The 25,333-nt window shown below is 37.8% G+C and overlaps 1 protein-coding gene across 1 annotated transcript; it reads left to right on the forward strand.

The window, feature by feature from the left end:
- Positions 1-2,863: 2,863 nt before the first annotated feature.
- On the forward strand, positions 2,864-14,041 carry LOC100659163 (baculoviral IAP repeat-containing protein 3). The gene is made up of 8 exons (XM_003415600.4): positions 2,864-3,713; positions 3,823-3,922; positions 6,047-6,125; positions 6,856-6,904; positions 7,816-8,058; positions 12,366-12,620; positions 13,188-13,229; positions 13,342-14,041. Exons 1-8 carry the CDS (start codon positions 2,864-2,866, stop codon positions 13,533-13,535), a joined length of 1,812 nt encoding a protein of 603 aa, XP_003415648.1. The 3' UTR covers positions 13,536-14,041.
- The last annotated feature ends 11,292 nt before the right edge of the window (positions 14,042-25,333 follow it).

A 25,333-nucleotide genomic window follows, 5' to 3' on the forward strand; every position in this document is an offset into this window, starting at 1 on the left:
AAATGGCAACTAACAGTCAGTATCAGGGAGTCAAACTATGGAGAACACATGCCCTGCTCTCAGGATTTAGCCAATACTGACTCTAGCTTATTGTTGCCGTGCAGGAATATAGCCCCAGTGTTGTCTTTCCAGAGAAGTTTAAAATCTAGAATTTTATGGAAAATCTCTTATTTATTTTTTAATTGCTGGCAATGAATGAAAACATCCAAAACTATTGTGGTCCAAGAAAAAACCTATTTGGAAAATTGGTGAAATTCAAATAAGGAGTATAGATCAATGAACAGCATTGTATCAAAGTAAGCTAACTCATGTTTCTGGAATTGTACTTTGGTCCTGCAAGATGTTAACTCTGAGAAAGCTGGGTGCAGGGTATGTGGAACTCTGTATTATTGTTATATTATTATTTATTTTTTTAAGAACTCTGTATTATTTTGGTACATTTTCTCCACATATAAAATAATTTCAAAAAGTAAGTTAAAAAAAAATTAGTATAATACTATGGTCCATTTCTGTGCAAGCCAAACATAATACCTCTATAGGCTACCAGTTTGAAACCTCTGCTCTTTATTTGGGATTTCTCATTTTCTATGGCACAGTGGTTGGAGCCCTCGTGGCACAGTGGTTAAGCATTTGGTTGCTAACCAAAAGGTTGGCTGTTTGAATTCACCAGCCAGTCCTTAGAAACCCTATAAGGCAGCTCTGCTCTGTCCTATAGGGTCGCTATGAGTTGAAATCAACTTCAGGGCAATGGGACAGTGCTTAACATGGAATCCTGGTGGTACAGTGGTTAAGTGCTGTGCTGCTAACCAAAAGGTCAGTGGTTCGAACCCACCAGCTGCTCCACAGGAGAAAGATGTGGCAGTCTGCTCCCATAACATTACAGCCTTGGAAACCCTATGGGGCAGTTCTCCCCGTCCTATGTTGTCACTATGAATCAGAATCAACTTGACAGCAATGGGTTTGGTTTTTTTATTTTGGACAGTGCTTAACACAGTACCTTATAATCAGTAAATATGAGTGGCTCTATTTTTGGAGAAAAGGTAAAAAAAAAAATTGTGTTAAATCTACTAATTGACTTTTTAAACTGTCATTTTTTTTTAAACAGGTTTTATAAACGAAACAAACCGTTCTACTTCTACATTTTTTGTTTGTTTCTTCTATAAATCAAAACATCTCAAAATGGAGGCCTAAAACCCTTAGAAGGGACTTAGCCTATTCTCCGGGAGGTAGTTTTGTGCATGAATGAAAAAATTAAGTAGTTTCTGGAATTTTTGATATCCAAAGAATGTTAATTTAAAAAATATGATTTAATTGTGTGAGGTATAACTACAAAGTAATGAGTTTGATTTTGAATTTGATTTGTGGAAGTAAAGGAGAAGTGATTGTAGCTGGATCATATTGCTGAAATACTCTTCAAAATTGGCTGGGCATCCTTCCATTGGCTGCTCTGTAGAATAGGAAGAACCACCTGTGTTTGGTAAAAATTTAAAAATGAATGACAGTTATCTAGAACAAAGAATTAATATTCAACTCTCTGCTAAATTAGACAGATATGCAAATGAGACCTTTGACACGTTAAAAGACTTCTATGATGACAAAGAAATGTCAAGAATGAAACTTTTTGATAGGTACAACAGATTTCGGGGAAGTAGGAAAGAAACATGATGATTGGTGAAGAAACTATCCAGTGACTTCCAAGACTATTGATAATATTTTGAAAGTCTAAACTTAGCTTGGTCAAATGGTCTATTATCTCAGAGAATGATGAGAATGAGAATGATGACTGGGTGGTTCAATTTTAGTAAATAAACTTATTCAGAAAGAAAATGGACACAAAGTGATAAATACAATATTATTTAAAATAAATTGATTAATTTGCCAAGACCAAATGGTATCGCTATGACTAAGCAACTATGTTCCTAATTATCTATGAGGAAGTAATTATTATCTCATAAATCTTAAAGGCAGGTTTTAAGATGTGTCAGCCAACACTGTTACGACTTCATCTTTTTATTTGGAGGCAAATCTTAAATTGTTTTGTTTTCCGTATTAAAAAATGATTGTGGGAATAGAAATTATTTAATTTGAGAAAGATTTGGGATATACCATATTTCATTGAGTCTAAGATGTCATCAGTTGTAAGATACCTCATTATTTTATGTACCTCTAAGAAATAAAAATTGCTGCTAATTAAAATATAGTATGTCAGTAATTACAAGATGCCTCTCGCTAACAGGGATATTCAAACATGTGTCTTAGAAATGGTGAAATATGGTAATGTACTTTTTTCCTTCTTTGAGGTAGGTATGCTTTTTTTCTGGCTGCCGAATTTCGTAACTTACAAAAAGCAAAATAAACAATTAGAACATTTTTTGCTGTAGAACACTTAAGGAGCATAGCTTTCCACCATGAAAAGACGCTAGCTATGTGAGTCAGACATTTTATCTTCAGGCTGGTGGAATGCCACTGAAACATTCTAGTGGCCTAGAGAAGATGACCTCACTGTGGGGATGCCTGACACCAACTGGCATCCTGATGACCTAAAACACTCTACACTTCTACCAAGAGTTTTCATTTTCACCCTAAGTCACTATGTGGCGTCATGCTTAGATGCATTTGCGTATGCATAAAGATTACACAAAGGTGCAGTTGTGCCAGAAAAAGGATAACTGTCCTTAACTATCCCTTAGAGGTTTATCTGTAAAAGATATAGAATCTGACCATGCTGAAACCCTAAATTCATAAAAGGAAAAGAACGAAATTTCTTGTTCATCCTAGTACTGAAATAACAAAATCAAAAGCCGTGCACAAAACTACCTCCCCAGAGAAAGGCTAGTCCCTTTTCCTGCCCATCCATTTCACTATGAACACAGAAAATAGCATATTCTTATCAAATTTGATGAAAAGCACCAACATGTCTGAATTGAAATACGACTTTTCATGTGAACTGTACCGAATTTCTACGTATTCGACTTTCCCCCCTGGAGTTCCCATCTCAGAAAGGAGTCTTGCTCGGGCTGGTTTTTATTACACTGGTGTGAACGACAAGGTCAAATGCTTCTGTTGCGGTCTGATGCTGGATAACTGGAAACAAGGAGACAACGCTATTGAAAAGCATAAAAAGCTGTATCCCAGCTGCAGCTTCATTCAGAATCTAAGTTCATTTAGTGGTCTGGGAGCCACCTCTCAGCCTGTGTTTTCTTCTTCAGTGATAAACTCCACACATTCATTACTACCAAGTTTGGAAAACAGTGGCTACTTCAGCGGCTCTTATTCAAGCTTTTCGTCAAACCCTGTGAACTCCAGTGCAAATCAAGCCTTTTCTGCCTTGAGGACAAGCCCCTACAGTTGTGCAATGAATACTGAAAAAGCCAGGTTACTTACTTTCCAGATGTGGCCGTTGACCTTTCTATCACCAACAGATCTGGCAAAAGCAGGCTTTTACTATGTAGGACCTGGAGACAAAGTGGCTTGCTTTGCCTGTGGTGGAAAACTGAGCAATTGGGAACTGAAGGATGACGCTATGTCAGAACACTTGAGACATTTTCCCAACTGTCCGTTTTTAGAAAATCAGCTTCAAGAATCTTCAAGATACACTGTTTCTAATCTGAGCATGCAGACACAGGCAGCTCGCTTTAAAACATTCTGTAACTGGCCGGCTAGTGTTCCAGTTCATCCCGAGCAGCTTGCAAGTGCTGGCTTTTATTATATGGGTAAGAAACTTCATCTAAAAACAACAAAAAATATTCAATATACTTTACCTTGTGAATTTTTGTGGCAAGTTATATGTATTCATAAGTTTTGGTCTAAAATTAATTTTAGGTCATAGCGATGATGTCAAATGCTTTTGCTGTGATGGTGGACTGAGGTGTTGGGAATCTGGAGACGATCCATGGGTGGAACATGCTAAGTGGTTTCCAAGGTAATTGTTTGGAACTTCTCTTTGGAAATTTTTGTGATTATTGATAGCGAGCTGTACGTGTTTACCTTATAATCGGCTGTTACTTTACTCTGTCTTTGTTTCAGAAATACATTTGTGGGTAAGTTTTATGTGGGTTACTTAGAAAAAGAATGACTTAAAAGGTTTCGATGAAAATTTAAGAAATAGGTTTGGGATTTAAAAAAACATTTTTTTAAATAAATATATTTTTAAAAATAACATATGCTTTTTAATTATAAAAACATAATCACACATTGTAGAAAAGTACAGAGACAAAACATAAAGATGTCCAGAAATCCCAGCATCTGAGGATGACCACAGTTACCATTTTAGTGACCATCCCTCCAGATATCTCTCTATGTTGTTCTCGTTGAGTGTTGTTGAATCAATTCTGACTTATAGTGACCCTATAGAACAGAGTAGAACTGCCTCATGGAGTTTCCCAGGCTGTATGTACATATATAGACAAATGTATACAATTTTATATAAATGAGATAATATACATATTGTTTTCAAACTTCTTTCAGTCAACACTATGTCTTGGCCGTATTTCCATTCATTCGACATTCAACAGTATTAATAGAACACCTATTCCTAGGCACTGTTCTAGGTGCTTAAAAGATACCAGTTGAACAAAACAAGATCCCTGGTCTCATACACTCATAATTTTGTAGCAGGGGAGGACAGACAATTACTAAAAAAAAAAGAATATTCTGTAGCATAAAGCTAGTGTGATAGAAAAAGAGAGATGGGAGAGCAGGGTAAGAGGAATTGGGTGTGCCAGCAAGTTACACTATTAAATAGGGTGGGCAGCGTAAATATAGAATCACTTCATCTGTTCTGATCACTGTGTAGTATTTCATTGTTATGTCTTACACTTCAAATTATTTTACACTTATTTGCACTCTCCCTTTTCCATCTAATTTAGGTAGCCTACATATTTTTCATGGTCAAAACTTTGTATTATTGAATGTTAGCTTCTAAACTTGGTATTCTAACTTATTTTCATTATTTTTTTTCTCTATTTATTTTCCTACCAAACCATTTGAAAGTAAGTTACAGACATCATGACATTTCACCCCTGAGTACTTTGGCATGTATCTCCTGGGAATGCCATTACAACATTACCATATCGGGGTCATTACCTTTTGGCTTAAAAGCAAAACGAAGTAATATGTTTGTCTCTGCTTTAAGTAAGACACAGGAAAAATTCAGCTACACGTAATTTTCTAATTTAATAGTTACTGACAACATGGCACCAAGAATCTTCTAACTGTAGAACACATATTCATGTATTTTAGTAAGGAAAAAATTAAAACACCAAATGGTTCAAATTAAATTATGAAAGACCCATCTTGTTAATGCCTTTTTCAAAGGTTAACTATTGAACGGTATATGTTCTTTCTAAGTTGTTACCACTAGGGGACATATAAGATGGAAAATCTGGGAAAGAAGGAAGAGAAATATCAGTTTTAGATCACTTATTTATAGCCTTCCTCTTGTCTACATCAACTTGCTTTTGACTGCAAGTATCTCATACCACTTGTTAACTTCCCATATGGTCAACAAATAGCTGAGTAGTTACATGTACGCTTATGCTCACTTGAAATATTTAGCAGGCTACAAGTGATGAGTTAGCTCTGCACAAATGACCACAAACATTTAGGAATTTTCCAAAATTAGCTGAAGAATAATATATCTTGGTAAATATAATAAAATTAATTTTGTGAAACATTAAACTTTATGAAAATAAAGGAACTAGTAGTAAATTAAATTTATGTTAGCTGTAAGCAGCATCTTAAAAAGCAAACTTAAAAAACTCGTGAAAAAGCCTAAGAATCCTATTATACGATGCTTACCAGATAGTTTTGGGGAAAAAATTTTGAAAGAATAAGAAATGCAGTAGCATTACCTCACACTGGGCTAAGATTTATTTTTCTAATTTTGAAGTTTAGAATCAGGGATCCTAAATGGTTCTCTGATTTGGGGCAAATATCTAACCAGATTTGAAATGGGATAAATACCTAGAGAGGCAGAACAAGGTTATGAAAATTTTCATTCCATTATAAAATTACCCCCAACTTTATATTCTTTTTTACATTTTAGGTGCGAGTACTTGATACGAATTAAAGGACAAGAGTTCATAAGTCGAGTTCAAGCCAGTTACCCTCATCTGCTTGAACAGGTAGGAAGAATTTTTTTGTTGTTTTTAAATTACAGATTAGTAACAGATAAATTATTTTCTGACAATTAGAGTGGTATTTTAGTGAGAAAGCAAGCATTGCATTAAAAAGATACTTTGTTTTTTTTACAAAATCCAGCATGATCTCAGAAAATACTATCCTTTAGAGAAAAATAGATTCATAATCAGTAACTTCCTGAAAAATGATATATTTATTTCTCTAAGCATTTCTCCAATCAAGTTACAATAAATTTGAGGGAAAAAATGGCTGTGATTGTAACATTTAATAGTTTTACTATGTAAATTTTTCTTAAACAAATTTGAGAAAGAGAATTTTATTGCCATTTCTAATCTTTCTGGAAGAGCAACTAAGAACTTACGTAATAATTTGATGGTCAGCTACTTCCTAACTATTGTCAACAGAACTGACATAGGGTCCAACATCCCAAAGGATGACCCAGGGATGAAAGTCAAACAGTACTGTCTCATAGGTCACTGAAGAGGTGTAGCTCTTCCTGCCTTGATGAAAATAGATTTCACTTGCTAAACATACATACAAAGAAACTCTATTAGTTTATGTAAATGAAATACTACTTTGACTTTAAAAAATTTATTTTGCCAGTAAGCAAGTCAGTTTGCAATAAATTGAATAAAATAGGTCTGTTGACCATTTTTTATTGCAATGGGTAGGATAATGTTTATATTTTAATTTGTATGTGTATTTTTTCTGTAGCTGTTATCTACTTCAGACACTCCAGAAGATGAAAATGCAGAGTCACCAAGTATGTATAATAATTACTATATTTAAATAGAACCACTTGGTACTGTCAAGATTGAAAGTTTATAATGTACATTTGCATTATAATTGACAATTTACAATGCATTTTCGAATAGATTACATTGGTATTTCTCAAACCTCAGTACATATCAGAATTGCCTGGAGAACTTTCACAAAATATTATGGATTTCTAGTCTCTGCTTCTGACCTATTGAATTGAATCAGTATCTAAAAATAGTATTTGGGAATCTATAGTTTTAGCAAACTATGTATAGTTGGCCTAACCCCTCTTCTTGGACTAGTATTTGAGAGTAGATGCACTATGACAGATGGCTCACACATTCTTTCTATGAAACAGAGAGAGTAGAAAGTACTACTCCCCCTCTTCAGTAGGGAACTTGAGGCTCAGAGAGGTTAAGTGACTTGTTCATCATCTTAAACTTACAAGGTAACAGAACCAGTATTTGAACAGGCTCTTCCACTCTGTTATCTAGTGTCCAATTTGATTCAATAAGTATTTATTGTATATTTGCTGTTCTGAGGAAACAGTGGAGAGCAGGAGATATATAACTCTTACTCTCAGGAGCTAGTAGTCTAAGGGATACAGACCAATACACAGATCAAATAAGTGTTATGATAAGGAAAGTGATCTTGGACATTGTTTCCTTCTCCCATATATATATATGTTTCCAGTTATGCCAGATAATGCATATTTTGTATCTGAACACTATTTCATATTCTCACTTTAGTAAATAAATGTATATATCACTATTTTAAATTGAACAAATTTATATGAAATAGTGCTTACACACTTTCTGGATTTTGTGGTTTTTTTTTTTTTTAATATTGCAATAACTTTCAATTAAAAAATATATAGATTATCCTAATAGGTGTTCAATTCTTTGTTCCATATAGTTATTCACTTTGGACCTGGTGAAAACCATTCAGAAGATGCAGTCATGATGAATACACGTGTAGTTAAAGCTGCCCTGGAAATGGGCTTCAGCAGAAGGCTGGTAAAACAGACAGTTCAGAGTAAAATCCTCATGACTGGAGAAAATTATAAGACCATCAGTGATCTTGTATTAGATTTACTTAATGCAGAAGATGAACTGAGAGAAGAGGAGAAAGAAAGAGAAACCGAGGAAAAAGAATCAGGTACGTGTATTTATTTATACAGTCCGTATTTTCACAAGGATTTGGATATCACTGTGTGAAAGTTACTGAAAATATACTCCTAAGTAAATCCAGTCAGGTTTTTCTGATGCTTAGTATTTTGAATTTGAATCCTGAAAAATTTCTTCACCTTAAAATATAGTTGAATTGCTCAGTAAATAGAAAATACATGTGCTGAGTGAAAATATTTTTTTCCCCTAATTCATATTTTTGGAAACGCTGGTGGCGAAGTGGTTAAGTGGTGTGGCTGCTAACCAAAAAGTCCACAGAATCCGCCAGGCGCTCCTTGGAAGCTGTACGGGGCAGTTCTCTGCTGTCCTATAGGGTCGCTGTGAGTTGCGATCGACTTGACGGCAACCGGTTTTTTTTAATTCGTATTTTTACCCTGGGTAGTTGACCGTGTATGTAGTTATTCACGGCACAGTTTTGATCACAGGCCAGTTATTCATCCTCTTTGCTGTAAAACTGGGGCGTGATCAGGGGTGGTTAGTAATTTAACATTAGTATAACAGCATATCTCAGCCTGTGACTATAAACTAATGCACAGATTATGATTAAGGCCTCTACCTGCCCATGCAAGAACTTAGCTCCCTTCAGAGTGTCCATTATTTAGGAAAGTCCTAGGATCCTGTTTGACATGCCTTCAGGACAGATTACCCCAGGCCCTCACATGCTAACCTGTCTGCTATTCTCTTGCCCTTCACAGCAACTCTCTTCCTCTGGGCATGTCCATTCTTGTCTGGTGGCTCTCATTATGATCATCACTCATGCCTAGGACAAAGAGAAATGCTGATCTCTCTCTGCTACGCTCTTTCCCAAGCAAGGATCAGACCACTAAGTCCCTTCAACACAGCTGAAAACAGACTGTAACTTTTAATAAGCTTTTACAGAAGATTTAGGGATAACAGAAGGGAATTATATCACAGATGGCAGTTTACAACTGCAACTATATGTGATTTCTCTTGGTCCCCCTAAGCCTATCCTCCTGATTCACTCCACCTAGATTTTGCTTCATTTCTGTAGCTCTGGCCAGTTTACATGAATGTCTAAGAAGGCCCCAAGCATGTTTCCCCTTACCAAAGGTCAGGTCCCCAAAAATCTGTAAAACCCAAAAAGAGAAAAAAGTTTGCCCCTGCCTTTCTCCAAGGCCATCTGTGATCTATTTCTTCCTAGGATGATTGACAGGAGGTTACCCACTCCATTTGGGAACAAACTTACCATGAAGGTGGATCTGTTTTATGGCTCCACCCAGACAAACATATCAGACCATGGTAATCCAGCATCAGTATAATTACCAAAATGTGATTACTCAGTCCTGTGTACCACCAGTAGAGTCCCTGGTTGGTGTGAACAGTTAATGCACTTGGCTGCTAACTGAAAGGTTGGAGGTTTTAGTCTACCCGAACGCGCCTCAGAAGAAGGGCCTGGTGATCTACGTCTTAGAAATTAGCCATTTAAAACCCTATGGAGCACAGTTCTACTCTGACACACTTTGGGGTCAGTGTGAGTCAGAGTTGACTAGACACCAACTGGTTTTTATATATCATCAGTAGAATAGAAACATAGTCCAAGTTAGCCTTTGCCCAGTCTATAAGTTCTCTTTTTCACTGTGAAAGTGAAAAGCAGGCCAATGTGACCTCCCAAAAGGTAGTCTTCTCCGTGTGAGTCACTGGTCACCAGTCAACAATTATTCAAAAAAGAGAACACCCATCCCTACAATTGTTTACACACCTCATGAAATTTAAGGACACCCAGCTATAAAATATTTGTGTTTTTCAAAGAAAGCCAATGAAGTCTCCAGAGATGAGTCTAAATTAACAATATGCAATAATCTGTGTTGTCAGAAAGATCCCTTAGCTTATCAGCCTCACCATTTTACCTGTTTATCTGTTACCTAGCACAGTGCCTAAACATAGTCTGTGCCCAAGAAATATTTTTTGAATGAGTGAATGAAAAGACTTACCTTTAGGTAAATGTTTATAGTCTCACCAAGAACAGTGGTGCATAATGTGTTAAGAGGTGTGTAAGTGAAGAGGCAATGGAAGATATTTTTTTCTAGAATAAAAGGATAATCTGCTTCAAAGGTATATTCAAGTCATTTCTTATGAGCCAAAATATAGTCTATAACTTTCAAATAAGACTTGTTTTTTTCCCAGCTACTATCCAATTTTAGAATTCTTAAGAATTTCAAACAGAGAACTTACTACATTAGCTTTAGTAAAAATGTAACTAGAAAAAGTAAATCTTAGATTGAAGAAATGTATTTCAACACCAAGTATAAATTTTATTTTTACTTCCTGGTATATCACTACTTCTCTAGCAGATAATTTAACATATATTAAGTCCTAATTCTTTTACCCCTGTGGCTATTACTTATTTATTCCTGTCTTTAAATAACTGAGACTTGGTTATTCATTTGTTCGATAGATAGTCACAGAACATTGGTTTCTAGGCACTATTCTGGGTCGTACTCTTTCCTCATTTATTTTCAGAGCTTCAGTTATCTTTAAAGCCTTGACTTTTCAAATAAGCACCAGTTTTTTTTTTAACCCATCCACATCTTTTTTTTTTTTCTTTTAATTTACTGTGCTTTAAGTGAAAGTTTACAAATCAAGTCAGTCTCTCATACAAAAACTCATACACACCTTGCTAGGTACTCCTAGCTGCTTTCCCCTAATGAGACAGCACACTCCTCCTCTCCACCCTGTATTCCCTGTGACCATTCAACCAGCCTCTGTCCCCCTCTGCCTTCTTATCACACCTCCAGACAGGAGCTGCTAACTTAGTCTCATGTGTCTACTTGAGCCAAGAATCATTTACTGTGTTATAGTCCAGTCCAATCCCTGTCTGAAGAGTTGGCTTTAGGAATGGTTCTAGTCTTGGGCTAACAGAGGGTCCAGGGACCATGACCTCTGGGGTCTCTCTAGTCTCAGTCAGACCATTAAGAATTTGAGGTCTGTGTCCCACTGTTCTTCTGCTCCACTGGGGATTCTCTGTTGTGTTCCCTGTCAGGGGAGTCACCGGTGGTAGCCAGGTACCATCTAGCATTTCTAATCTCAGGCTGATGTAGTCTCTGGTTTATGTGGCCCTTTCTGTCTCTTGGGCTTGTAATTACCTTGTGTCCTTGGTGTTCTTCATTCTCCTTTGCTCCAGGTGGGTTGAGACCAGTTTATGCATCTTAGATGGCTGCTTGCTAGTGTTTAAGACCCCAGATGCCACTCACCAAAGTGGGATGCAGAACGTTTTCTTAATACATTTTGTTATGCCAATTGACCTAGGTGTCCCCAGAAACCGTGGTCCCTAGATCCCTGTCCCTGCTACTTGCTACTCTGGCCTTCAGAGTATTTGGTTGTATTCGGGAAGCTTCTTAGCTTTCGGTTTAGTCCAGTTTTAAGCACCAGTTTTTATTCTTTATTGAATAGCTCCAGTTGTGTGCCCTGTTACTTCAGACAGCCCAGTAGTTTCATGGTAAAACTATATCATAATTAACTAATAAACTTCGATTCATAAATGCGTAGTCATATCTCAAAGAGATAACATTATAGATTTTCAAAGCATAGAATTGTTTGCCAATTGCTATAAAACCTAGATCTTTCAGGAGAGTAAGGTGGCCCCTTTAGGATGAGAAGGTATTCTTTGACAAGTCGGGTTTATTTTCTAAAATGCTGTTAGTGCTTTCCCCCCTTTACTATAAAAATACTTAGTTAATGGAAATTGCACATCTAATTTGAGGAGATGATTAAAATTTCAACCTAAAATAGAATTGTAAAGAAATTTTAGGGAAGAATGGCAATTTAAGAAAAAAAAATTCTATCATTTTAATTTCTCTTAATTTGACCTTTCCTCAATTTGACTAGATTAAATTGGAATTTCAGTATTGTAACCTAAAGTTTATTTGACCAAGACCACAGGTCCTGATGTCAAACTGCCTCGGTTTGACTTTTGCTAGTTGCGTGTCCTTTGGCAAATTCCTTGCCTTGCTGTGCCTGTTTTCTCTTCTGTAAGATGAAGGCATTGTTAGGATGAGGTGAGCTGTTGTGAGGATGAAATGAGCTAATATGTGTGAAGTGCTTAATATTGTGCTCATTAAGTGTTAGTCCCTATTATCTGTAGTATTATTATTAGGCAAAGGGGGACTAGGTACCCCCCCAAAACGTAGCAGTCAACTTCAGTGCCTGACTGATGTAGGATTATGATTGGTTTTCATTCAGTTATATGTATAGGTATAGAAGGAATTTTGTGAGCAGAGTCTGAGCATGTTTGTGTTTGTGTCTTTCTTTCTTATAAAGATGATCTATCATTAATTCGGAAGAATAGAATGGCACTTTTTCAACATTTGACTTGTGTGCTTCCAATCCTGGATAGTCTAATGATTGCCAGAGTAATTAATGAACAAGAATATGATGTTATTAAACAGAAAACACAGACACCTCTACAAGCAAGAGAGCTGATTGATACTATTTTAGTAAAAGGAAATAGTGCAGCTGCCATATTCAGAAGCTCTCTACAAGAAAATGACCCCGTGTTATACAAGAATTTATTTGGTAAGTGCTGGAAAATTCTTTTTGGGAAATTTTTCGGTGAATTGAAAATATGTTATCATTAATAACTTGTGATGATTGAAAATCACTCAGTCCAATATATAAAATATTAATTTTATAGCCGTAGAAACCCTGGTTGCCTAGTGGTTAAGTGCTACGGCTGCTAACCAAAAGGTAGGCAGTTGGAATCCACTAAGTGCCCCTTGGAAACTCTATGGGGCAGTTCTACTCTGTACTATAGGGTCGGTGAGTCGGAATCAACTTGACAGCAACTGGTTTATACACTATAAAACTCTTAATTGCACAGAAAGGTTAAAGACCGTTGTTGCATCCTGAGAATTATTTATAGTATTTGGCCAGTCTAAACTTTTCACTTGAAAATATATATTTTGTGGCTAAATGTCAACCTTATTTGGTATGTTGTTGTTCGGTGCTGTTGAATCGGCCCCGACACAGAGCGACCCTGTGTACAACAGAATGAAACACTGTCCGGACCTGCGCCCTCCTCACAATCGTCATTATTTCACATATATGTTTGGTATGATAATGCTTTTTCTTTTTCTCCCTTAGTGCAACAGGACATAAAGTATATTCCCACAGAAGATGTTTCAGGTAAAACAATATTAATGCTCTAGACCAGTAGAAAACATTGTTTTTATTTTCTTGGCTTCTTATGGGAGAAAAAGCACATTGCCTTTCAATAAACATTCTTTTGTCTTCTTAGATCTACCAATGGAAGAACAATTGAGGAGATTACAGGAAGAAAGAACATGTAAAGTGTGTATGGACAAAGAAGTGTCCATAGTGTTTATTCCTTGTGGTCATCTAGTAGTATGCAAAGAATGTGCCCCGTCTCTAAGAAAATGTCCTATTTGTAGAGGCACAATCAAGGGTACAGTTCGTACGTTTCTTTCATGAAAAAGAGCCAAAACTTTGTCTAAACTTTTGGAATTAATGAACTGAAATGGATTGTAATTTTAATTTTTATACTCATTTGGTTTCTTTTAAAACTTCTATTTATTTACAACTCGGAAAAATGGTTTTTTTATAAATATTATATAAATATTAATATATAAATGTGTATCTAAAACACACACATGTTCTAGATACCAAGAGAATAATAGGCTTTTGTTCTTGTGAACAAAAAATAGAGCTACCACTACAAACACAGTACCAAATCCAAACATCAGCATTACTGAAATTGTAAATGAAATAAATTTAAGATTTTTGAGTTAACCTTACAGAATTTTAAATATTTTGGAATTGGATTAAGAGCCAGGAACACAGATTCTCTCTTTCAATCAGTGTCCTGTACATAGGTCTCAGTATTTGTTGAATGACTTTTCTGTGGCATGATGACTAAGGCTGTTTTTTGTAAAGAATTCTGTGAGGAGCAATTTAATAAAGTAAAAAAAAAAAAATTATTGCTGTTTTTAATATCTTTATTTCTGTGGTATCTGATAATTTAATCACTCCCAGGCTCCTTCCACACTTCCTTAAGACCTCTTGAGTATCAAACCACAGTTTAGATCCTTTCCTATAAAAAGCTACTGCATTTATACTTGCAGAGCACAGGGGTCAACCACACCTGGCTTTTTTTTTTTTTTTTTTAATTTTTATTGTGCTTTAAGTGAAAGTTTACAAATCAAGTCAGTCTCTCACACAAAAACTTACATACACCTTGCTACATACTCCCAATTGCTCTCCCCCTAATGAGACAGCCTGCTCCTTCCCTCCACTCTCTCTTTTCGTGTCCATTTCCCCAGCTTCTAACCCCCTCTACCCTCACATCTCCCCTCCAGGCAGGGGATGCCAACATAGTCTCAAGTGTCCACCTGATCCAAGAAGCTCACTCCTCACCAGCATCCCTCTCCAACCCACTGTCCAGTCCAATCCATGTCTGAAGAGTTGGCTTCGGGAATGGTTCCTGTCCTGGGCCAACAGAAGGTCTGGGGGCCATGACCACTGGAGTCTTTCTAGTCTCAGTCAGACCATTAGGTCTGGTCTTTTTACTAGAATTTGGGATCTGTACCCCATTGCCCTCCTGCTCCCTCAGGGGTTCTCTGTTGTGTTCCCTGTCAGGGCAGTCATCGGTTGTGGCCGGGTACCATCTAGTTCTTCTGGTCTCAGGATGATGTAGTCTCTGGTTTATGTGGCCCTTTTTGTCTCTTGGGCTCGTAATTACCTTGTGTCCTTGGTGTTCCTCATTCTCCTTTCATCCAGGTGGGTTGAGACCAGTTCAGGCATCTTAGATGGCTGCTTGCTAGCATTTAAGACCCCAGATGCCTCTCTCCAAAGAACCACACCTGGCTTTAATCTATAGGATTTTATGGAATGCCTGAGACAAAATTAAATAATCCCCTCAGTAAGTTTGGTAATTTGTCTGCCTGTGGATTCATTTAGGAAATCTCGTGCCAGGCCTACCCACTGAAAGAAGCCCCTAGTTTTATTCTCACCACTTTGGGTTTAATTCTGGGATATAGAAAGTAACACTGGTTAGCAGCCCTTGGGACCAACAGCTTGTTCTGGTAAATAAATCTATCCTGTACTGTCAGTGCAGCAGCATTTCCTCCTCTACATTTGGTGATGTTCTACACCATGTCAGTGATCGTTTGGGGTGTGCGACATGTAGTAACTCATTTGACTGCTCTTCCCCGCCCTGCCTTTCCAACCTGCTTTTTAGGCCCCGAATTGGGTATGTGATTTAAACCTCAACATACAATATATAACAGCAGTGTTATAATTCAGAACTTTGCAGGTGCTTAATTTCATACTTAAGCCATGTTCATTACAGCTTCCATCTACCCTTTTTATTCACTTCATTATATTACTTGATCTTGTGACACTTCCTATTAGCCATTAAAGTTTCTTCGTGGTGAGAGGCAATGTCCTTCAACCATCTGCACCTCCTTTTGGTGTCTGGCTCATAGACAACAGTGTGGATGTTTACTAAGTAAATTCCAAGCAAAACTATCGGATTTGATTTTTAAGGGGTTCCCTTTTTTAGAAGCAACACTAATAAGCTTGAAGCCAAGGCTATCAGTGGATCAGTATTCTTCAGCTTTTTTAAGACTATGGCCATCCTCGCCCCTCTAGTGAAGATTTAGACAAGGTCTAATTTCCAAAGTTTGTACTGTGCAGATAATAGTCTCCCCCCACCCTACCCCCCAACTGCACAAGATGGTAAACCTGTTCCTTACCAGGTTCTGACACGGCCTTACATAGTCTGGCCCTTGCCTACCTTTTTTAACTCTCCTGAATTTTCACTATATTCCAGCTACCTTGGCTTTCTTCAGTTTCTAAATGCACCTAAACTACCAAGCTCTGTTTTTACTTCAGGGTCTTTGAGTGGAATGCTCTTTCATTCCTCATTCCTTGGCAAATTTCTACTCAACTTTTAGGTCTCAGCCTAGATGTTACTTCCTAAAAGAGGCTTTCTCTGACTTCCCCATCTAGATTATATTCCCTTAAGAAGCTTTCTAATGGCCCCTTTGTTCTTTTTCTTCATAACACTTAACCACAATTTGTATTTATACATTGTTTAATGTCATATCCTATGGCCAAATGTTCCATGAGAACAAGAACCATGCGTTTTGTTCCCCATTATATGTCTAGCACTTTGCAGAGTCTGACAGAAAATGTCTTTATTGAATAAATGAATGATGAATGATTTCCTGTGAGTGGAGGTGGAATGTGAAAGATTTCTTCCTTCTTAATCACTAGAGTAGAAAAAGCAATAAGGCACAATCATTGATAAAGCAGATACTCATAGGCCAAAGCCTATACTCCTTTAGCTACCATAAGGAATCTTTAGATGGGAGAGATCAGCTCAGAAGAGGATTCATGTAGGAGGTGGGACTTGGAACTTTTTTTAATGATAGGGCATGCGAAGTATTTCAGGCTAGAAAAATGCAAAATGAAAAACATACAGAAATTAGAATCCTAAAAATAACAACAGTAATAAACCAACATTTATTGAACTTGCATATACTAGGTGTCTACACACATTATTTTATTTGAAACAAAAATTTTAAGAGGTAATACAAGGTAGCATAGTGCAGGGGCTAAAAAAAATGCAGATTTTGAGTTTAAATCACAACTGAGTAAACGAGCAAATTATGTAACATCTCTGGGCTTCAATTTTGCGTTTGTGGAATGAGGATAACACAGTAGCACTTCGGAAGGCTGTGGTGAGGAGTTTTAAAGAACTAATACCTCTAAGGTACTTAGAGGAGCCCTGGTGGTGAACTGGTTATGGTTGGCAGCTCAGGCTAACCATAAAGGTCGGCAGTTTGAATCCACCAGCTGCTCCTTGGAAACCCTATGAAGCAGCTCTAGTCTGTCCTATAGGGTCACTGTCAGTTGGAATTGACTCAACAGCAGGTAACAACAACAAGGTGCTTAGAATGCTCATCAAATATCACTGTTATAAAGTAGATACAGTTGTTCTCCTTTTTTTAAAGATAAAAAACAGGCTTAGGGACATTAAGTATATTGCCTAAGGCCTCATAGGTAGTAAGTGATAGAGTTGAGAGAACCTACTTTAACCAATACCATAAACTGAAAGACACCTTCGGAGTCCTTTATTTTAGCAATCACTCCTGCCCCCAGGAGGTTTAAACTCCCTCTGTAATATCCTGCTTCGGCTTGAGTATTACCAGAGAAAGAGAACACATTTTTTCTTCGAGTAACTTACTCCATTTGTGAACAATTCTGATTATCAAGATGTTCTTCTGAGCAAAAATCTACCTTCTGAATTTATTGTCAAATGCTCACATACTCTGTAAATTTTCTCTTTACTAGGCTCAACATGATATGATTTGTGACACAAAGAAAAGAAACGCCATGGCTTCTACTGACTAAACACTTCTGCAAATATATATAGGTTTTGGTAGACTTCTGTACAGCAAGTCATTGTTTCTTGGATAGTTACAAAACATCTCTAACATTCATGAGAGGAATAAGTGATCTAGAAAATATATAACAAGGATTGTTCATTCTGAATTCAAGTTTATTTTTCTTACAATTCTTGCCTGGCCAAGAAAGTAAGATTATGAAAATACTGCAGTGTAGGAGAAAATATGAGTACCAAAAAAAGCCAGAAGCCTTGCTTATTTTTCTTTTTATTAAACATTTACAACTGTTGGTGAGGATGTGGAGAAACTGGAGCCTTCATCCATTGCTGGTGGGAATGCAAAATGGTACTGCCACTGTGGAAAAGTCTGGTGGTTCCTCGAAAAGTTTAGCATAGCACTACCATACCCCATGCCGTTGAACTGATTCCGACTCATAGTGACCCTATAGGACAGAGTAGCACTGCCCTGTAGGGTTTCCAGGGAGCGGCTGGTAGATTCAAACTGCCGACCTTTTGGTTAGCACATGAGCTCTTAATCACCACACCACCAGGGCTCCATAAAAACCAAAAAACAAAACCATTGTCATCAGGTCGATTTCAACTCATATGACTCAGCAATTCCACTCTTAGGTATATACCCAAGAGACTCGAAAGCAGGGAATCAAACACACACGTACACCAATGTTCACTGCAGCATTGTTCAGAATTGCCAAAAGGTGGAAACAACCTAAATGTCCATCAACAAATGAATGGATGTTGTACAGTGGTTAAGTACTTGGCTGCTAACTGAAACGTCAGTGGTTTGAACACACCAGCTGCTCCAAGGGAGGAAGAAGTGGCAGTCGGCTTCCATAAAGATTTACAGCCTTGGAAAACCCATGGGGCAATTCTACTATGTCCTATAGGGTCACTACGAGTTGGAATTGACAACAACGAGTATGTACAGTCGTGTGCTTCATAACATCTGGCTGGGCAACATCTGACCTCATATACATCTGTGGTCCCATGAGGTTATAATGGAGTTCAGAAATCCCGATGGGAGAACAAGACGCAGCAAACGCTTCCTGGTGGCTATTTAGTCAGTACAGGTACCCCATATAGCTTTGCTAAGTACAGGCAGTCCCAGGTTATGAATATATCTGACTTACGTACAACCCGTAGTTATGAACCAACCCTGTAAAGCCTATTGTTCGTAACAACAAAAGGTTGATACTTGGCAACGTGCATCTAAATATTATCATTGTTACCGTATTATTATGCTAAAGATGGTTTAGTGTATCTGGAAGTGTTTCTTCAATGTTTTTTATGCATAGAAAAGTATGCTATATACTACATAATACGACAAACATTTGACTAGCTGATGTTAGATACGAACCTTACCTAATTGTTCCAACTTATGTACAAATTCTATTTAAAGCCAGATTTGGGGACAGAACTTGTCTGTAACCCAGGGACTGCCTGTATATAACACGGTGCTCGCACAACATCCAAACCACCTGATGTCCTTTTTCACAGAACATATTTCACAGATGCTAAGTGATGCATGACTATACTTACGGCGGAATATTACCCAGCCACAAAGAGAGGTGACGTCCTAACACGTGCTACAACGTGGGTGAATCTTGAAAATGTGCCGAGTGAAGTAAATCAATAACAAAAAGACAAATATTGTATGATCTCACTCATTTGAAATGTCTAGAATGGGCAAATGTATAAAGACCAAAATTTATTAGTGGCTACAAAAAAAAAAAAAATTTTTTTTTTTTACCAGGGGTGTGGAGGAGGAAGAATACAGGTTACTGTTTAGAAAGCATTGAGTTTCTGTTTATGGTTGTGGAAAATTTGGCAATGGGTATTGGTGTTGGTTGTACAACATGATTAATGTAATCAACGTCACTAAATCGTGTGATTGATCTCACTAAACTGTATACATGAAAAATGTTAAATTTGCAAATGCTGTGCTATATATACATTATAAACAATTTTAAAAAAGGGTAAATTTAACTTAAGTAGTACAAATAATATTTTATAACTTTAACAATGTTCAAACTTAGAGTCTAATGTTACATTTGTTTTCCCCATTCGTTCAGTTAATTGTTTTCATATTTCTAGTGTACAATTGCTGATGATTTAAAAAAGACTGTATATATCTGATGAGGAGTCCCTGGGTGGAACAAACGATTAAGTCCTTGACTAATAACAGAAGGATCGGTGGTTCAGACCCACCCAGAGGTGCCTCGGAAGAAAGATCTGGCAATTTGCTCCAACGCTTACGGAGTGCAGTCCTGCTCTGCAACACGCACGGTCGCCACTTGCTGGCACTTACTGGACACCACTGCTAACTGGTTACGTGTCCGATGAGGCTGTTATCCTGACCTTTGTCAGACAAGCATGATATGATAAAACCACAGTAATTAAGAAAAACCTGCTGCTGTCGAGTTGATTCTGGCTCGTAGTGACCCTGTAGGACAGAGGAGAACTGCCCCATGGGGTTTCCAAGGAGCAGCTGGTGGAGTCAAACTGCCGACCTTTCGGTTAGCAGCTGATCTCTTTACCACTTGGGCATATAGGGGTGGACAAATAGGCAGTGGAACAGGATAGAGAACCCAGGATGGACCCAAGCACATGTGGGACTCTGATACATGACAGTGGGAATTAGTGAGGAGAGGATTGACTAGTCAATAAGTAATAAACAACATATAATATTATGTGTAATAATAAATAAATAAAAATAGTGCTGTTTAATTGGTTATTCTAATAAAAAGTTCGATCATTACATTATTCCATAAACAAAATAAACTCCCAGTGAATAAAAGCCTTAAAAATGGACATTATACAAGACTATGTACGTGAATTTAAGGATTTCTTAAGCAAGATTCAAAAAGCACAAACTGCAAAGGAAAAGACTGATAAATATGAGACCATTAAAATAGATTAGTTTACTGAATGAAATATTAATAACATGAAAAGACAAGCCACAGACTTGGAGAAGTTGTACATATAATGCATATAACAAACAAATGATTCAAATACAGAATTTTTCTGAAGATTTTTCTATAAATCAGTGAGAAAAAGAAAATGAAATGAACAAAGGTGGTGAATAAACAATTCAGAATAAAAACCAAAGTGATCAATATATTTAAGAATGTTCACCTCCCTGGGCATAAGGAATATGCAAATCAAAATAAAATCACAAACATCAGATAGGCAAAAAATAAAGGTATAACACCAAATGCGGCAAAGGTGTAAAGCAGTGGAACTACCGGTAACCCAGTGCTGTAGGAATGTAAATTTTAAGATCACTTTGGAGAATAATTTGCCAATATCTAATACACTTGAAGTTGTTTTTTTTTTTAATACAGTTGAAGAGATGTACACTTTTAGACACGGCAATTCCTCTTTTAGGTATTCAGAGAAACTCTCAAGGAGACACAAAAATGATCCCTGCAGCATTTTTATGACAAAAGATGAGAAACAACCTGACTGTCAATCGGAGAGTGGATAAGTTGTGGTAGAGTTATAGAAAGGAATGCTCCAGCCATTTAAATGGTTATACAATTGCACATTTAACGAATAACTCCTTTTATTGGGATCAGCACAAAGCTGGTTCCTATGAGGTGGAGGTTAAAGATGTTCCTGATGTCCAACTTTTCCAAGCTGCTGTCCCACTCCATCGTCTCTAATATCAGCTGCTCCCTCTCCCCTCAGTACTCTCGCTCCCATCTTTGGGTTCCCTAACTGGCTGCAACGTCTCATACAACCCGCGAACCATAAAAAGGAAATGGCTCACGCAGTTGTGGAGGCTGGTAAGTCCCAAATTCGTAGGTCAGGTGTAGGCTTCTCCCGGGCCCTCGGTCTCTGCCCGAAGACGCTCCGCTTTCCACGGGCCAGGAAGGCCGCTGCACCATCTCCTGCGGGTCTCTCCTTGGTAGTGATGGCCTCTTTTCTTTTCTGTCTCTGGGGTGGCTCATTTCAAGCCCAGCAGGATGGCAAAACTGGTGGGTTACAATTACCCTGTTACACAGTCTAGCCCAGTCACCTGTGTGGGAGTTACAAGACCATGGCTAGAAAGGCCACACAAAAAGCAATCCATTACACCACACATATAAAATATTATCAAATGATATAAGTCAGAGCCCTGGTGGTGCGGTGGTTCAGAGCTATGGCTGCCAACCAAAAGAAAAGGTCAGCATTTCAAATCCACCAGCAGCTCCTTGGAAACCCTGTGACGCAGTTCTACTCTGTCTTATAGGGTCGCTATGAGTCGGAATCAACTGGACAGCAAACCAGTATATATGAATGTCTAAAACAAAAAAATAAACAAGTGTCGAACAAATTGGTCTCTTGGCCATTACTGCTGGATTTTTAGGCCTAGGTCTGCAGGTTAACACCTTTGGTCTGAGAAACAAGTTTTCCAGTTCATTAGATTTGTTTCATCCTTCAGTTTGAGTCAAAATTGCCCTCTCAATGGGTGGAAATTCTCCACTCCTCTTCTTGCGCATCTCCTTTGGCTTTTGGGAGGCTGCACTGTCCTAGCTCTCCCCTCTCCTCTTACCACACCTAACGCAACTTCCTCCAACTTCTATTCTTCAAATTTATCCACTTTACATTACGTAAGTTTTTTTTTTTTTTCTTTCTATATACTCTCTCGGAAACCCTGGTGGCCTAGTGGTTACGTGCTACAGCTGCCACCCAAAGGGTCGGCAGTTTGAATCCCCCAGGCACTCCTTGGAAACTCTATGGGGCAGTTCTACTCTGTCCTACAGGGTCACTATGAGTCGGAATCGGCTCGACGGCACTGGATTCCGGGTTTATATACTCTCTCAAGCACTCATCCATTCTCATAACTTAAATTACCACCTTTCGAGTGCGTATCTGTAATTCAAACTTTGCTTCTAAACCATAGACCAGGATTTCCAGTTGTTAACTAAACAATTTAATGCCCAGGTTTTATACATTTGTGACATATCGCATACATTCCAAGGATCAGATTGAGCTGTCGTTTTCAATATTTAACATAACCCAGTTTACCTCATGCCTGAGAACTCAACTTCTAAGTCACCTAGAGTTTTCTTTATTCGTATATTGATTGCAGCTTTCCAAGGCTTCAGCAATTCTACCACCGATCCAACTGCTCAGAACCTGCCGCCATGACCGCCTTCTGGAAACCACAGGAAAGACCTTCCCTACACCTGCATCGGCTTTTTATATCCTAAAATCCTCTTACCTTTTCCTCTTGATAGGAAATATATAGAAAGAACACAGTCAACTATGCCTTGTGTTTGCCAGCATGACTTCTCGTGACTATTTTTCCCTAATCATAAGGATTTTCCTTTATCATCCTAATTTTTAGCTCATTGATTTTTGAAACTAGAGATGGTAAGGTTTCACTTTACATTAAATGGTTAAAGTTCCTGAATTAAATTTTTAAATATTTCTGTGAATTAAAAAAAAAAAAAGAATCTGACTTTGGATAGAGACACCGCAGTTTTAAAGCTGTCATGTGTGTTCAGATTCTTCGCAATTTGTCTGTAAAAATCTTTTCTGCTGTTACTTTGGCCAAATCCTATTTAAAACAAACTGATCAAATCAAATGAGCTTTCAGATTCCTTCTAGTTTCAAAACCCTAATGAATAGGTTTCATGAAAAATAACCCCATGTCTTATCACAGAAATATTAACTGACTTTTAAAAAACAGGTAGAAAGGTAACGCTAGGGATGTTTGTAAGGAACCAAACGCTGGGGAGGGGAGCGGTGATGTGGCCAAATTTCCAGCCTCTGAATGTCCAGAGTTCCGTCTACTGAAATTTTTTTTTGATGTGAAATATTTCAAAAATTCAGGAAAGTATACATTTAATCTGTGTACATACCATGTATCAATCCTAATAATCTTCTATAATTGTTTAATTTTAAAAAACAAAATAAAACATTACATCTACACTTGATGCCTATGAAAAAATTTTCAATCTCATTCATAAGAGCACTGAAATTAAAACTACAATGAAATAGTATCTCTTATCCAACAGATTGGCAAAAATCCAAAAGTTCGACAACATACTCTACTGCTGAAGCTGTGCCAAACAGGCACTCACATATATTGCTGGTCAGATTGCAAAATGCTAACACTCCCACAAAGAGCTACTTGACCACATCCAGCAAAATTACACATGAATTTACAACTTAACCTAACAATCCAACTTCTGGAAATATATGCTAAAATAAGACACATGCCCATGACTGTTAACTGCAGCACTATTTGTAATAGCAAAAGACTGGAAACCACCCAGACATCCACCAATAAGGAAGTGGTTAACTCTGTTAGGCTGCATATCCACAGTGGAGTACTATGCAGAAATGAGGAACATCTCTATGTACTAGCACTGAGCGAGTTCCAGAATTTATTAAATGAACAAAGGTGGAGAAAAGTGGACATGGCATCTTATCTAAGGAAAATGGACCTATGAATAAATATATATAATTACAGTTTTAAAATGGAAAGATAAAACATAAAAAACGTTTCAATCATTATCTACGGGGACAGGAAGGGAAAAGAGAGGAGAACAAGGATTTTCAGTGTGAAGAGGAGATACAGATGTAAGATCAACACAGTAAAATAAACCTTGCAGTCCTGAATTTGCACTGGAAGTATCAGTATGAGTTCGTGGTATGTTTTATTAAAAACCAACGGAAAAAACATACTATCCAGTTCTGTCCCCAGAAAAGGAGTCCCTGGGTAGTTAACAAGTTAATGCCTGGCTAAGTGAAAAGCTGGTGGTTTCAATCTGCCCAGAGGCACCTTAGAGGAAAGGCCTGGTGATCTGCTTCTGAAAAATTAGCCATTGGAAACCCTATGGAGCCCAGTTCTGCTCTGACACACACATGGGATCTCCACGAGTTGGAATCGACTCGATGGCAAATGGATTGAATTGTGTCCCCCCAACACATGTGCCAACTTGGCTGGGCCATGATTCCTAGTATTATGTAATTGCCCATCATTTTGTCATCTGATATGATTTTCCTGTGGGTAGTAAATCCTACCTCTATTATGTTAAAAAGGCAGGATTAGAGGTAGTTATGTTAATAAGGCAGGACTCAATATACAAGATTAGGTTCTGTCTTGAGCCAATGTCTTGAGATATGAAAGAAGGAAGTGAGCAGAGAGACATGGGGACCTCATACCACCAAGAAAGTAGTGCCAGGGAAAGAGCATGTCCTTTGCACCAGGGGTCCCTGTGCTAAGAAGCATCTAGTTCAGGGGAAAATTGATGATAAGGACCTTCCTCCAGAGCCAACAGAGAGAGAATGTCTTCTCCTGGAGCTGACGCCCTGAATTTGGACTTCTAGCCTACTAGATTGTGAGAGAATACATTTCCCTTTGTTGTAGCCATGTACTCATGGTATTTCCGTTAACAGCAGCCATAGATAACTAAGACAGTTTGTTTAGTCCACAGAAAAACATTTAGAAACAATACAACATTCACAAACACTCAGATGATGGTCTTTAAATACCGTTTCTCACTAAAAGAACCAAGCCACCTTGGACAAATGGCTAATAATAGATAAAACCCCCAAAAACCAAACCCAGTACCTTCGAGCTGATTCTGACTCATGGTGATCCTATGGGACAGAGTAGAACTGCCCCGTACAGTTTCCAAAGAGCGCCTGGCAGATTCAAACTGCCGACCCTTTGGTTAGCAGCCGTAGCACTTAACCACTATGCCACTAATTACAGATATGGGGTAAGAAATGTTCAATATGAGCCTAAAAAGCAATCAAAGACTACTAAGGGCTGTGTCAAAAGGACTCAGGAACCAACCTGAATAAGCTCCCACCGGCCTGAGATAAAACAATCTGAGCATCA

Source organism: Loxodonta africana, chromosome 7, assembly GCF_030014295.1.
Source record: "Loxodonta africana isolate mLoxAfr1 chromosome 7, mLoxAfr1.hap2, whole genome shotgun sequence".
NCBI classification, from domain to species: domain Eukaryota; kingdom Metazoa; phylum Chordata; class Mammalia; order Proboscidea; family Elephantidae; genus Loxodonta; species Loxodonta africana.

Bases quoted from the DNA above. Each gene is read 5' to 3' on its own strand.
- LOC100659163 (XM_003415600.4), top strand. From the start codon at position 2,864: ATGAACACAGAAAATAGCATATTCTTATCAAATTTGATGAAAAGCACC. The intron at 3,923-6,046 runs GTAATTGTTTGG...TTTACATTTTAG, and splicing joins CATGCTAAGTGGTTTCCAAG to GTGCGAGTACTTGATACGAA. The intron at 6,905-7,815 runs GTATGTATAATA...TGTTCCATATAG, and splicing joins TGAAAATGCAGAGTCACCAA to TTATTCACTTTGGACCTGGT.